This window comes from Magallana gigas, chromosome 7 (assembly GCF_963853765.1).
Source record: "Magallana gigas chromosome 7, xbMagGiga1.1, whole genome shotgun sequence".
NCBI lineage: Eukaryota > Metazoa > Mollusca > Bivalvia > Ostreida > Ostreidae > Magallana > Magallana gigas.
This window is the reverse complement of record NC_088859.1, coordinates 9,251,416-9,265,697: the sequence shown is the minus strand read 5'-3', so window position 1 is coordinate 9,265,697 and position 14,282 is coordinate 9,251,416. Positions and strand designations below refer to the sequence as shown.

The 14,282-nt window shown below is 31.4% G+C and overlaps 1 protein-coding gene across 2 annotated transcripts in view; it reads left to right on the top strand.

Annotated features, from left to right (window-relative positions):
- LOC117684318 (scavenger receptor class F member 2-like) overlaps positions 1 to 14,282 on the top strand; it is a 43,809-nt gene that overhangs the window by 25,168 nt on the left and 4,359 nt on the right. The window contains exons 1-6 of one of the 2 annotated variants that reach the window (XM_066065254.1): positions 7,077 to 7,345; positions 7,484 to 7,621; positions 7,740 to 7,880; positions 8,028 to 8,168; positions 12,563 to 12,703; positions 13,535 to 13,675. In XM_066065254.1, the coding sequence (XP_065921326.1) occupies positions 7,087 to 7,345; positions 7,484 to 7,621; positions 7,740 to 7,880; positions 8,028 to 8,168; positions 12,563 to 12,703; positions 13,535 to 13,675 (961 nt within the window). In that variant the 5' untranslated portion in view covers positions 7,077 to 7,086. Of the gene's footprint in view, positions 1 to 7,076; positions 7,346 to 7,483; positions 7,622 to 7,739; positions 7,881 to 8,027; positions 8,169 to 12,562; positions 12,704 to 13,534; positions 13,676 to 14,282 lie in introns of those variants that run through there. The other variant, XM_066065255.1, reaches the window with a different exon arrangement.

Genomic DNA, 14,282 nt, shown 5'->3' with positions numbered 1-14,282 from the left:
CTATAAACTCTGACCAAAGTTAATTCTTTTTTAACCTTGACGCAAAATAATAATTAAACAGCGGCCCATAATTAAGTTTAAGCGTTTACACGTACCCTCGGTTCGTTACATTATGATTATTTAACTGTAAGCAACCAAAACACAATCACATATTAAAGATATGAAATATTAAAAGTTAAACCCTGAAAAATAAACAATACATATTAATTATTTCACGATATGAAAAATTAAGTGTCTTCTCACAATTTCGTCTGCTGGAGACAACTATCAACATTTACGGCGAAGCTGGCTCTTCCAAGAATAACTAAAATGAACATGCTCATGTATAATATACACACATATACACTGTCACAGAACACGACTGTTTTAAAATTGTTAACGATTAGTTTTGAATTAAAACACGTACAAAGTCGGCCATTAGAATAAAACGTCGTACATGCAGCTATCGGTTGTGCATCATATTATTCCATGTATACCATTTTTTTCTACCGTTGTTACTGGTGTTACTGTTGTTATTGTGTTCATACGCGCCGATTTATTTACATTGTTTACTTTTTTGATGAATTTTACTTTTTTCAGTTTTATTATTTGAGAATGTTTTATCAAATGATAAGCGCATTAGTTAAGTTATCCGGTTAATTTTTCCTTTGATAGGTCGATCAAAAGAAAAATAATTAAATCCTTTCCTTAAACAATGTTTATGCCTAATCGGATTGCCAAAAACTAATTTTATTGTAAATAAAAACATTTTTGGAACAAATTTTGTAATTATTCATAGGATGTATGAGCCAACTTTATATCTCTTTGTAAATCAAGCTGGCATTATAAATGTATATAAGCAAATGTAGATGTAGCAGATGTACGCATGCAGGGGGTATATCGATTAACACCCCATGGTCAAGGTACCCAGGTTGTTTGATAGTCTGTAATTTGCATTTGCGCACAACAGGGTCACCGAGTGTTATGTGTCAAGTATGTTTTCACCATAATTCAATTAACACGTCTAGCATCGAATATCTTTATGTAATTATTGGCGTAATATATCATGTCATATGTGAATATTATCTCATTACTATTTTTTCTGTTCTGGCTGCTGGACGCAAAAATATTTCATGAACTTTGTTTAATCTTTTCCTTTGTGATCTCCACTATACCCCATCTACGAACGTGATATCTTGGATTACAGGAGGAATTTCAATACGTAGAAGGTATAGGCCACCCATATTATCTACCTATCTGCTTAAAATTACATTTGAAACAATGGTTTATCGAGTACTAATTGTGGGTCACTCTTTTATCAATCGTTTAGAATTTCAATTTCAAAATCGTAGGTCAGGTTGGTACAATTTAGGTTTCGATTGTACAGAAATTCAGGTTCAATTTGCGGATTTAGGTGGTGGAACACTGCTTCCGTCGTAATATATCATGTCATATGTGAATATTATCTCATAACTATTTTTTCTGTTCTGGCTGCTGGACGCAAAAAAATTTCATGAACTTTGTTTAACCTACCCACCCACATTCCTTTAAACATATTATATAGTATGAAAGACTTTTCCCATATTTTCATATGAACACTGTTTATTTGTGAGATGGCGGTTTTTAACCCCACTTTTGCAAAATTATTCTCATTTATTCAATGATTTTTTATTTTTTACTCTGTTGTTTTCATTTTAAAACAATACAAATGTAATTCATTGAATAAACGACCTTTATTGCAATAACTTGTTCAATTTTCATAATATAATGGGTTTTTATAATTGAAAAAGTTCAAATAAAACAACAATTTATGATCAAACGATAATGTAGCCTTATCAATGAGTTTCATGATTTAAATAGTTTTTTCCGAATCTATTTATTGGATTGTTAGCCGTTATAAGTAGTATAACGTTGCCCAGCTCTTGCCACGTTGAGGCCATCCCAATAAGAGCCGTAATTTTGAAATAAAAATATTTAAAGGCAAAAGAATAAATTGAAAAATTACACAAAAAAATTATTATTTCCGAGCAAAAAAATAATTTTTAATTAAAATGGAAAATGAACCACATACTGTACATGTATAAGCAAACAAAAATCATCATATAAAAACATGCACTACATGATTGCTTTGAGCTGCTATTTTATTAAATGCCCTATTAGAAGAAACAACCGAACAGCACTGTATTTACAGCACTTATATTATTTAACATAACTAACTTATATACATCTATATATAGAAGACAACTATGGTACTTTATCTTCCAATATCGAAAATAAATATATGAATTATATTGTTATAATCAAAAAGGTATCTCGAAATGATCATATATCAACAGTTATATTAACAGTTATATATAAACTCATATATCAATAAACAATCTTTAACAACACAAGAAAATTGTCGTTTTAGAATTCATATTAATTTTATCGATTCTTCATTAAATAAAATCTTCAATTTTGCCATTCAATTTCCATTTGTTTCAATTTGAGTTTCCATTTGTTTCCATTTGGGTTTTCATTTGGGTCCATTTGGGCTCCATTTGGGTTCATTTGGGTCCATTTGGGTCATTTTACGTTCCATTTGGGTCCATTTGGGTAAATCGACGCACCGGTCAAAAACACGTGTTCCTTTCTATTTGTGGATTTTACATATGAACTATCAGACCCATAAAAATACACTGGCAGGTGCATTTTATTGTATATTCAAATGTCAGTAGCCTTGATGATTCATGTAATAAATTTCAATCTTCTATTTTATCTTAATATTTGTTAAGGTTTAATTTATTGTTACTTGCAAGTGTTATGAGCAATGTAATATCTGTGTTGTATAAGTATTTGGTATTTTTTAAATAAAAATAAAGAATCGTGTTGTGAATAAAGGAGAGTTAAACATTTTCCTCGATATTCTGACATATTTCACCATACCTCCCAGCAATAATGATTACTCTCAAGAATTATCCTACCGTGATCAGGCTACGCCCAGGTCGGTTTGTTCCCGTTTTGCACACATTTGAAAATTAGGTATCGAAAAAATGTGTGCGAAACGGGAATTTTACCAGGTGTGTTAATTGCTTAATTGCTATAGTCTATATCACAGTTCCAGTGAGGGCAATTGACAATAAAATAAATAAAACATATCTACTCGCAATTGATATATACAATTGTACATCTATTACATGTTACAATATAACTTGCATAAAAACACATTTACATATAATTGACATCCATATTCTTGAATTAAATTTCAATGACAATGACAATTTCTTTATTCTCTGAACTGCATAAATTACAGTGTTGAGAAAAATCACAAAAAAATTGAACAATAATACATATAATACATACATTGCATGCATTGGAGTGACAATACAAAAGTGAAAAAAAAGGAAAAAGGAAAAAAAGTATGATTAGCAATTAACCTAGAGAGCTAACTCTCTCAATTATAATTTAAATGAATTTACACAGATTTATCAACAATTTTTAATTATTAGTATTAAAGAGTTGTTGAAATTTGTAAACATTTGGTTGTGTGTAGAAGTATGAAGGTATGTATAAAACTCTCTTATCTTTAATTGTTATATCTGTACAATGAAATAAATAATGAAATTCATCTCCTATCTCAATACAGTTACATATGGTACATATACGGTTTTAACGAGGTATATCATACCATCTACCTACCTTCAGACGTCAATTTGGTCACAAACAATTTCATTTATTTATTTAAACAAGAAAGATTACTGCAAAACTATTGTATATGTAGTGCTTTTGATTAACTTGCTGTATATATGAAGTACATGTACATGTAACACGTTTGAAGAGAAAATATATTTTAATATTCAATTATTGCTTTTGCTGACATAAATGGAGGAAATGTGTTTAGTGAAAACGCTGCTAAATATTTTTCAGTTATGCTATGACTTGAATAGTCGAAGAAAATAGACAAATTGTATAATGATAAATCGGCAATTTTTTTATGCTTCAAAAACTGTATAGATATTTTCACAAAATCTATCAAATGTAGACCAACATGTAATTCATGCATGGTCAGCCTTCTTCAGTTTGAAGTTTATCGAATCCATATCAAAACTATTACAGTAAAACTCGGTTATAGCAAAGTCCCAGAGATCAATGGATTTACTTCGTTATATCCGTAATTCGTTTTATCAGTATAACGAATTCGTAATAATAACTATAGCGAATTCACTATATACATGTTTTCTTTCAGCCGACTATAAATTTTGTTAATTTAGGCTTAAAATAGAAAAACATTACTTTGATACCTTTGATAATCGGATTATAAATTGAAAAATATTAATGAAAATAAATTCATTCAAACTATTATGTTAGATGGTAGTGTAAAAATTTTTAACTGTAAAGAAATTCGTTATATAAGTGGTAAATATCGTTATTATTTACTTCTACGTGACTCAAAATGAGTTCGCTATATCCGTAAATTCGTCATATCCGAATTCGTTATAACCGTAAAATTTTGCTACGATTTGTTAAGAATTTTACCGGAGATTCAAAAACACTTCGCTATATCCGAGAATTCGCTATATCCGTGTTCGTACTAAACGAGTTTTACTGTATTATTTAAGTCGGAATTTTTTGCGGCCTGCGATATACTAAAGCGGTGATGACATAAGAACTTACCCAATCAATATTAAAATTATTATTTTTGTCGAACTTTTTTGTGCTTCATGTATATAGCTACTGATTTGAAAAACCAGAAAGTGACCCGCAATATATACTAAAGCGGTGGTGTCATAAGAACTACTGTCAAGTTGTAAAAAGAGACACGGAGTACCTCATGACTGTACGTGTAGTTTTCCCCTCCCCTTCATCATTTAATTATACATCATATATATAATTATCCATTGAATCGTATTGTATTGTTTATTGCTCAACAGCTGTACAGCTCATAGACATATACAATTAATATACACATGTTACAATAGATATACTGGTCACTTGAAAAAGGCAAGTTTATACATGAAGTTTTCTGATTACAAAATTGAATCAGCTTCCAGTTGGCTTTGAACTTCCCCTCAATATTCATTTAATTTTATATTTAAGATAAATAGACAAAAATGTAAAAGTCAAATCATCTAATCATTATTTTTCTTATCAGTGAGCGGAAATTTAATACTAAAAATATCATTATCTTTATTTTATCAAATGAAAAAAATGGTTAGTTATTAGTAATGAGACATAAAACACAACAAAATATCTATATTCTTTTTGCTAATTCATTTTAAGGCGCTGATAAATCACAGGTAAAGATCCAGGTAAAATCTTTGATTGAAAGCAGACTATAATTGCTATCTACACCCAATTATCAAATGTGTGCAAAACGGGAACACACCGCTCAGGTCACAGTAAGAAATCGTCCTATATACTTGCCATGTAGCAGCCGCGAAGCAAATCTGCCTCGCGTCGATTTTAAGTCTGTTGAACCCATTTTCAAACATTACAAGCCTCTCTGAATATGTGTATGTAGTTAAGTCAACAAAATATCCATTAAATGGTCATAACAATGCATTTTTATAAATATACTAGTTCTACGTTTGAATTCGCATGCCAATTTGCTTGATATCATACTCGGAATGTCTCGGGTTTTATCACTAACATGGCAACTGTAGGCAGCGAATTTGCAAACGTGATGTTAAACACAGGAGTGATTTCATTGCAAAAACAATAAATTTGGTAGATGGAATTATAAAGAAGCAACAGTGTAGCTAATGTGAGACCAATCATGTGAAAATTTATGAATTTGTAGACATATTATATATTTTTGATATGGCAAAGAGAGAAACGTATCTTGTCAAATATTCATATTATAGGAACGTTAGCGATGTAGCAGAAGGACCTCTTATTTCCTTTTTAAGATTGATCACTCAAAACGTATCGATAGTTAACCAAAACTTATCGCCTTATCTAAAAATTTAAATAACTTCCTGATTCACCTTTTTATCACACATACCTGTAGAAATTACTTTGTTTTGAATACTATGAAATCACAAAGTTTGACATTATGCTCATAAAAATTCTGTGGATTAACTGGACATTCTTGAACTTTATTGTAACTAGGGGGTATGGTAAGTTAACATTTCTTTCATATTTAACTCTAAACGTAATCAGTATTTGTTTACTTTCGTTTTGTTTCAGAAAATTTCAATTGTTAATAGGTATAAATATCAAAATGGTTAATAATATAATTATGATTGCATCCAAACCTTATCATTTTATAAATACACTGTGTAATCTAAGTAAACTTAATCTCAGAATATGTTGATAATTGTCCAATATAAAATACTACTCATATTATCATATGTCTGATCAACTAGGGCTCATCGTCTAAATGTTGAGTTACTCATTGTACTTTTCTGTTTGTTGTGAATTATTTAAATATTCGATTAAACAAAAAAAGTCTTGAAATACATTAGTTAATCAGTATATCATATACTTTTAGAATCTAAGATACATTAACCTAAAACAAAATCAGATTAATTATAAGCTATTAGACAACAAACAAGTCGGGGAAAATCAAAGTGTATAATTTTTACAACGGTACCTGTATGCACAGCTTTTACAGTTTTCTTTGTTGGCAATGTGTTGAATAATTTCTTAACAGATGATTTATCAGCAAATAAGCTCGCACAGCAATACAAAACAGCTAGTAGTTGCCAATCGTGTGTTGCTAGTAAAGCTGTTGATAGAGACATACGAACCTGTGCCAGGATGGAAGATATTGGAACTACCTCGACCGATAAGAGAACTTGGTGGCATGTAGATCTGGGAGATATATACAGTCTGTACAATATCAGGATACAGTACAAGGACTCTGAGGATATAAGTAAGTACTCACACAAATGATATGTTTTATTATTAGATCATAATCGATATAATGTTTAATCTTATTAAATTTGGAAACACAAATGTACCTATATGATGTCCTTTTAGTGATTACTATTTTTATCAGCTACATTAAAAATCTTAACAGGAAAATTAGATTAAAACAACCGAACATCCTGAATTAACAAGAGTTTAACATCATTGCATGTATATGATTTAAACCAAATTCGTTCCCTTCACTTTATTTAATTTATGAATCATTTGACAGCCATGAGACAAAGGGGTCGTTTTGCTGGGTTTTCCCTGTATGTGTCCAACACAAATGATCGACATATGGGATACATGTGTTACAAGGACGGACCAGAGCTACCTCCCCTGGATTTCAACATAACCTGTATAACACATGGACGTTACGTTATCTTTTACAATGAAAGACTACCTGGAACAACCTATCCTACGGGTTATGAAACATCCGGAGTTTTTACAGAGCTGTGTGAAGTAACAGTTACAGGTATACCTATCTTTTTCCTTTTTCCAACTGTTTTACAGAAACTTTGAATAAGTTTTTAGTAAAATGTAGTTTAAATTCATTTTATAAAATTTCTGCATTATAATATAATCAGTACTTATACATGTAATCTGTAAAAAGGTTGTTCCTCTTCTGATGTTTTTGGAGTTAACTGTGATAAACCCTGTCCAGAGAATTGCCAAGAACGGAGATGTGACATCATCAATGGAACCTGTTTAGGTTGTACACTTGGGTGGTTAGGAGCACAATGCGACGAAGGCAATTAATTTAAAATGTTTCTTAAAATACTAGTATTGAAGCGTTGCATAATGTGTTATCTGGTGTATTACAGCTCTGCATAATGTGTTATTTGGTAAATTTGACCTTTTTTACAAAGCATGTCCTGTCGGATATTATGGTCTACAGTGTGAATCAAAGTGTGTTGGACATTGTAAAGACAGCGTGGGTTGTAATCGCACCAGTGGTTTGTGTGACAACGGATGTGATGATGGTTGGACTGGATCAAACTGTACCAAAGGTTTGTTTATCATAAATGAATATAACTATTAAGATAAGCAAACATTTTCAGTTATTAAGAGACGTTTCATCTTTGATCATTCTTCTCACTCCATTTGCTGATACATTTCATTTTAGTTGATGAAAAATAATAAGAAAATATTTACAGAATGCCCTTTAGGAAGTTATGGACCAGATTGTGTGCATAAATGTAGTGGGAGGTGTTTGGGTGACGTTGCATGTAACAGAACAACCGGAAAGTGTGACACTGGCTGCGAATCTGGGTACACCGGAGAAATGTGTGAAACAGGTATGATAAAATTAAATATAGACTTTAATATGCGTTTATCGTAGCTTATTCTTTTCAGTTTTAAAGAAATATATGTGAAACACAATTTTACAAAGGACCATCTTTGCTAGCCAAGTTTTTTCGGTCCACTCTGCTCCCCACAAACCCTTGGCAGAATAGGTGACAAAAACTGTGGCTCACAGGTGCAACACCTAGAGAATAAACTAAAATTAAACTACTGGGTTCAACCAATTGCGCAACAGCTTTCATAATCCACTTGGCAAATATCGTAAACAAGTATTCCTTTTAAAGGAATGATCGGCAATAAAGATATATAGATAGCTAGAAGCAATCAACATGATCAGTTTGATGTAAAATAATAATTAAAAAAAGTACTGTATTTTTACAAAATATAGAATATTTTGAATCTGTTTAACATAAATTCATCATTATAAACCGTCAACAAATTTAATTTTGAAATAAATTTGGGGAAAGCCGTTCGTTAACTCCTTGTCTAGTTTTATATTTTTAACGTTATTATTAAATGTTTATGTATCTTCTTCTTCTTCTTCTTCTTCAGAATACTGAGTAGTGCTCTTCAAAGAGCATTAACACGTATACAAAGAAAGAGTTGTATTAAAATATTTTAATGCGACTGAAAAACATTGAATGCCATCATAAATTGCTATTATCGCATTATGACGTAACCTTGTTTATGAATCAAGCCGTCTTCCTAGCTACTATTATGCAACATCAATAGATAGAGGTCAGTTCATGGAGCATCTTCTAATGATCGAGGTCAGTTCATCGAGGTCAGCTGCATTTCTGATTGAATCTTTCGATCAAAATTCTTACGCGTGAGACAAAATGTGCATTCTTGAATTAACAGGTCGAACTGTATTTAATGTATGTTTGTATCTCTTAAGGTAAATGAATTGAAATAAAACTGAGTAAGATGTTATATAAATGCTAAACCAAAGCTTCAAGTTTTTATAAGAACTACTTATGCAAGCGGAATGTGTGCGCATGTGGAAGCATTTGCCGGATGCCTCATATGGACACAACAGTGATCGGCCGAAGCCGATCACAAAAAGACAAACAACATGGCGGCTATCAATGTAAAAATATCGGAGATAGATAACTATTTTCAGATCCAACTAATAAAAAAATCAAATTTATGGGTTACAAGGCTTAGCGGCTGGACAGCACGTTTTTCTAGGACACGATCGGGAAATGGCAGTTTTTTAAGTTATGAAAGTTCTCCAATAATCTTTGGCGAATTGAGTGTATGTGTGATAATATCCCCACTTCTCAGCATCTTGAAAGAGCAAATAAATAAACATTCTAGTCTAGGTTTGAGTGCAACATATACTGAAACGAAAGATTGCTGTATAGATGACGTTACGAGGGGATATTATCAGTTTGTCTTTGGGAATCCTAAAGTGCTGGTTGGAAACGATATATGGAGAAGAATATTTTGACATCCAGAATTTTCTCATCGACACAAGATGACGGTAATGAGGCCCACACAGTTGATAATTCGTAGTGTATATATGAATTAGGACCGTGTTTACTTAACAGTATACATATAATTTATTTCATAATAATACTATGAAGAATATCCTTATAGGAATATTCATGCCGAGCATTTCATGATAAAGAGAACTAGGTACAGTTTCAATCATATTTTGCCCTGATTTTAAGTGATTTTTAAAATTATTACAAAAACTGAAATGTAACATTTATTTACACAAGAATACCCATAAATTAAGAATCTATAAATAGTTACCTGATGAGATTTTCACAATGGTAATTGTGATGCCATAAACAGTAAATTGTTTGTATTTCTTTTAAAACTAAGCAGACGACACCAATTTTCCAGGTTTTTTTAAATAGAAAACTATGTCTGCAGCCGATGAAATTATAACTTTATCATGTGATATCACATAAATTGTATCAATTTCGTTCTAGGCGACGGTTGCATATAGATTTTTCTCCTCAAAAAACTATGAGAAAATGTTCTATTTTCCATTATATTTGACTACATCAAAGGAATATGACAAAATGTTGAAGTCATTATTGAAAACAGAATAAAGTTATATAACTTGGTACTTTATTTACATGTGTATTCAAGATATTGTTTTCATATTTTCATGAGATTTAAACATCTTTTAAATTTTAGGGCAAATATTAAAATAAACTGTACCCTCTTTTTTATTGATTTTTTAATTAAAAATAAAAAATAGCTTACACCTGTCAATTACATCTTGTTAAGTAAGAGTATCAAATATTTAAGCATTGAATCATTAGTTCATGAAAAATATCGCCTCATAACTCTGGCGATGTGTACACTCAAATTGTGTAAACTGGAAAATAAACTATAAGTGAAGTAATTTGGTCTACACAGAATGACTGTAATTGCTCTTATATATTTTAAAGGGATGAAAGAAAGGATTCTGATGATGCCTTTAGGGATCATTTCTCAAGATCGGCGAATTGAGGTTTCTTAGTTTGAAAATTCCTTTACTTTCTCTAACAGCAACCGCAAGTCCGTCAAATAGAAAACAAGTTCTAAAAAGTTTTTGTTTCCATGATAATCACTTTGTAATAATTAACAGTCCAGACAGACCAAACATATAAATTAATGTTACATGTGTAAAAATAATTCTGACATTAGAGGCATATTTTCATGGGTTGTTGATGAACTCAACTCATTGAAAAAACTGTGATATTTTGCACAAGCATTAAAGACTGTGTAGTTCTCTATACCATGTTCAGATGGAAATATGATGCTTCTTTAGTACGAATGTTTTACAGCAAAACCGCAGAGCACATCATGAAAAAAAAGCTTGTGAGTTACTTAAAACATGTTTTCAAACCTCAAGACACGTAAATTACGAGTTATGTGTCGGTCATTTTTGGGCATAGCACTACGGGTGAAACATTGAAAAGAGCATTATTGACGTAGGCAAAAAACTTTGCTTGATGAATCTGTGGGTTTAGCTCGTTCTTTTTCCCCTCTCGTTCTTTTTCCCACGCATACTGGTTCTTAGACCTCGTTTCGCTTGCCGGTGCGCGCTCGCTATTATGTCCGTTAGGTACATTTGTATGATTGAAGTTCTCCAGCCTCGCCTACTATAAAAGTAAAGTTTGGTTACATGTGTATTGGGAAAACAACAATACATTGCAGATTATGCAATTTGATGCATGCTGTAGTTTCGGCATAACATTAACTTATTTCTCATTACTGATAGTTCATATCACATGCAAATCATTTCTTTAAAAGGAATACTTTGTTTCTGTACTGTTTACCGACAGCTTTACAATTACAGCGCCTTTGAACTTATGTGTGCATATGATACGGAATCCCGATCCCAATTCAGATAAACGTGTGCTAGCCTGTTTCCCTGGGCTTTCCATTACGCACAGGAACCAGGCTAGCTCATGTGCAGGCTGACTTTTCCCCATAGCATCCGGTTTAACCTCGCTTATATATTTTCTGCGTGGACTTCAGGGTCCACGCAATGAAATGGTATTGAAAGATTACGTAAAAATCTATTTAAAACGCGCACGGTAGGATCCGCCTGGTTGCCTACTCGATCAAATCATTCGTCAAAGTTAAACTAAACGTCGCATGCTCAGTCTACATTATGACGTCATATTTCAGACGTAAATTTTCAAGTTTTGTCTTTGGAAATAGCCGAAGAGAGTTATACGTGATTCCGGATTTTTTTATTTCTCCTTTCATTGTTCATCAATTTAATTCATATGAATGCCACTGTAATAAAATTGAATACTTTATTCAGTATCTAAAAGATCAGTTATTTGACGTTAATGATTTTATTTTCCATCTGAGAGTTTGGTAGGACGTGCATAGCACTAGTCGTGTTTCTTGATTGAAGCAATATTGAAACTTAACTGTTTTCTTTTTTAATTTCTTTTAATTCAAATTACCTTTAATTTAAACGCTGGAACTTTTTTAATCGAGCTTAGGGGCAATCAACATCGATAAGAACCAGTCAATCAATGATCGAACTAACTTTTTAAAAACAAAATGGCTGCCACTATGGCGGCGCCCAGCGCTGGAAGAAATTTTTTTGGCCTTAGTACCCCTAATTAAACTTTCATTTTCACTGAATTCCTTATATATACGTGTAACCATTAATACTCGCTTCGAGAGGTGGGCTTTGCCCGCCTCTCGCTGCGCTCGGTATTATTCATGGATTTTATAGTTAGTTTTTTTTACATTTCGGACACCATGCTAGTCTGCTTTTAATTTAAATCAAATTTAATACTATCTGTTTACTTTTCTATGGCCATTCAGTAAGGTAGTAAATGTGATAAATTATGATAAAAACAATGTTGAAAAACAATGTTTATCATAGTGTTAGTAACGTATGTTTAATTGATTACAGATTGTGAAATGGGGACGTTTGGTAAAGGATGCAGCTATCGGTGCAGTGGACACTGCCTAGATAACGTTTCTTGCAATCCAACAACTGGGCACTGTGATAGCGGTTGCGCTTCCGGATATGTTGAGCCATTTTGCAACAAAAGTATGAATGTAACCACTGACCAGTTTATTTCATCATTAACCTAGAGTAACAAAATAATACTAACCGTCTTCGGGAAATGCAACTTAAATTTGTAGATTGTATACCGATATTTAATCGATTAGGGATTGTTTGACCTCTTGGTTAAAATATTTAAATGACAAAAGAAAACAATAAAACAATTTGTTGGTTTGAAAATGATAAAACACGAATAGCTTTCTTAATTTCATATTTCAATAAATCGTTTTAAGCTCATGTCTAAAATATAGTTGTGTCCGAATTTCTTCAATCAATTTTCAATATTCCTCCAATTTTTGATCGAGTTTTACAAAAAACTAACTAATAAGAGATCCAAACCATTGATTGCTTAAAACTATTTTTATTGCCTCTATTCTGATGACATTAACACTATATAAGGTCAATGATCAAATTTTCGAGATATTCTATCTGGAATTAATTTTATGTATTTTAAAGAGTTTTTCTATTGCGTGCCAGCCAGTGATATAAAAATTATACATGAGATAATACAACAATAAAATATGTAAAATGATATGAAACACGCGCAGAAACTGAACTTTTGTAATTACATTGCTACAGAAAGTTATAAAAAGAAACTAATAAAATGAAAAAAAAAATGGTCCCAATTTCCTTTGCTTCAATGTTCATTTACCTTTGTCGTAGCATATCTTCCTCAAATATACAAAGCATGGATATCAATATCGATATTTGTTGATAATATTAATATTATTTTAACTTTTGACTCCAGATATTGAACTTCGTAAGAATATTTTTTTTGAATCTCAAACCCTGAGTAAACATAATCCTTAATGACAGGTTGTGAAATGGGAACGTTTGGTAAAAGTTGTAGCAATAAATGCAGTGGACAGTGCCTAGAAAACGTTCCTTGCAATTCAACAACTGGGCATTGTGATAGTGGATGTGCCTCAGGATATGTACAGCCATATTGCAACACAAGTATGAATGTAATCAGTTTATTTAATTATTGGCATAGAGTAACAAATTATTTTCAATCGTCTTAGGAAGATGCAACTTAAATTTGTAGATGCAAATTCAAACGTATTCATTCGATTCGTGATTATTTTAACTGTTGGTTAAAATTTTAATCAGTAAAATATGCTCTAAATGCAAAAGATCTTTTTAAACTGAGATAGCATTAACATAAAACCAAATGTATTTTAGGCATGTTTTGGGAAAATGCTATAAAACACTTGTAGCAGAACAGATGAAATTCATATTAATTTATCGATTCATTAAAATAAGATATATTTGGCAACACGATAATAACACTATAATGACAATAACTCTGATAGATAAATATAATAATTGACACAAACAATTCAATGACGACAGAATAAGGGCATTGACAGTAATATGATGCTATATTTTTTAATGTTACTGCGTTTCAATTTTGTAAAATTGGTTAGGTTTAAAACAACGGAAAAAATAATGATTTTTTTTATTAATTTTATGATGTTTACATAGATTTAAAAAAAATCAAATTCTACTGATTCAAAAAACATTTTCAGCTGTTGACTTTTGAATTTAAAAAAAAAACATTTAT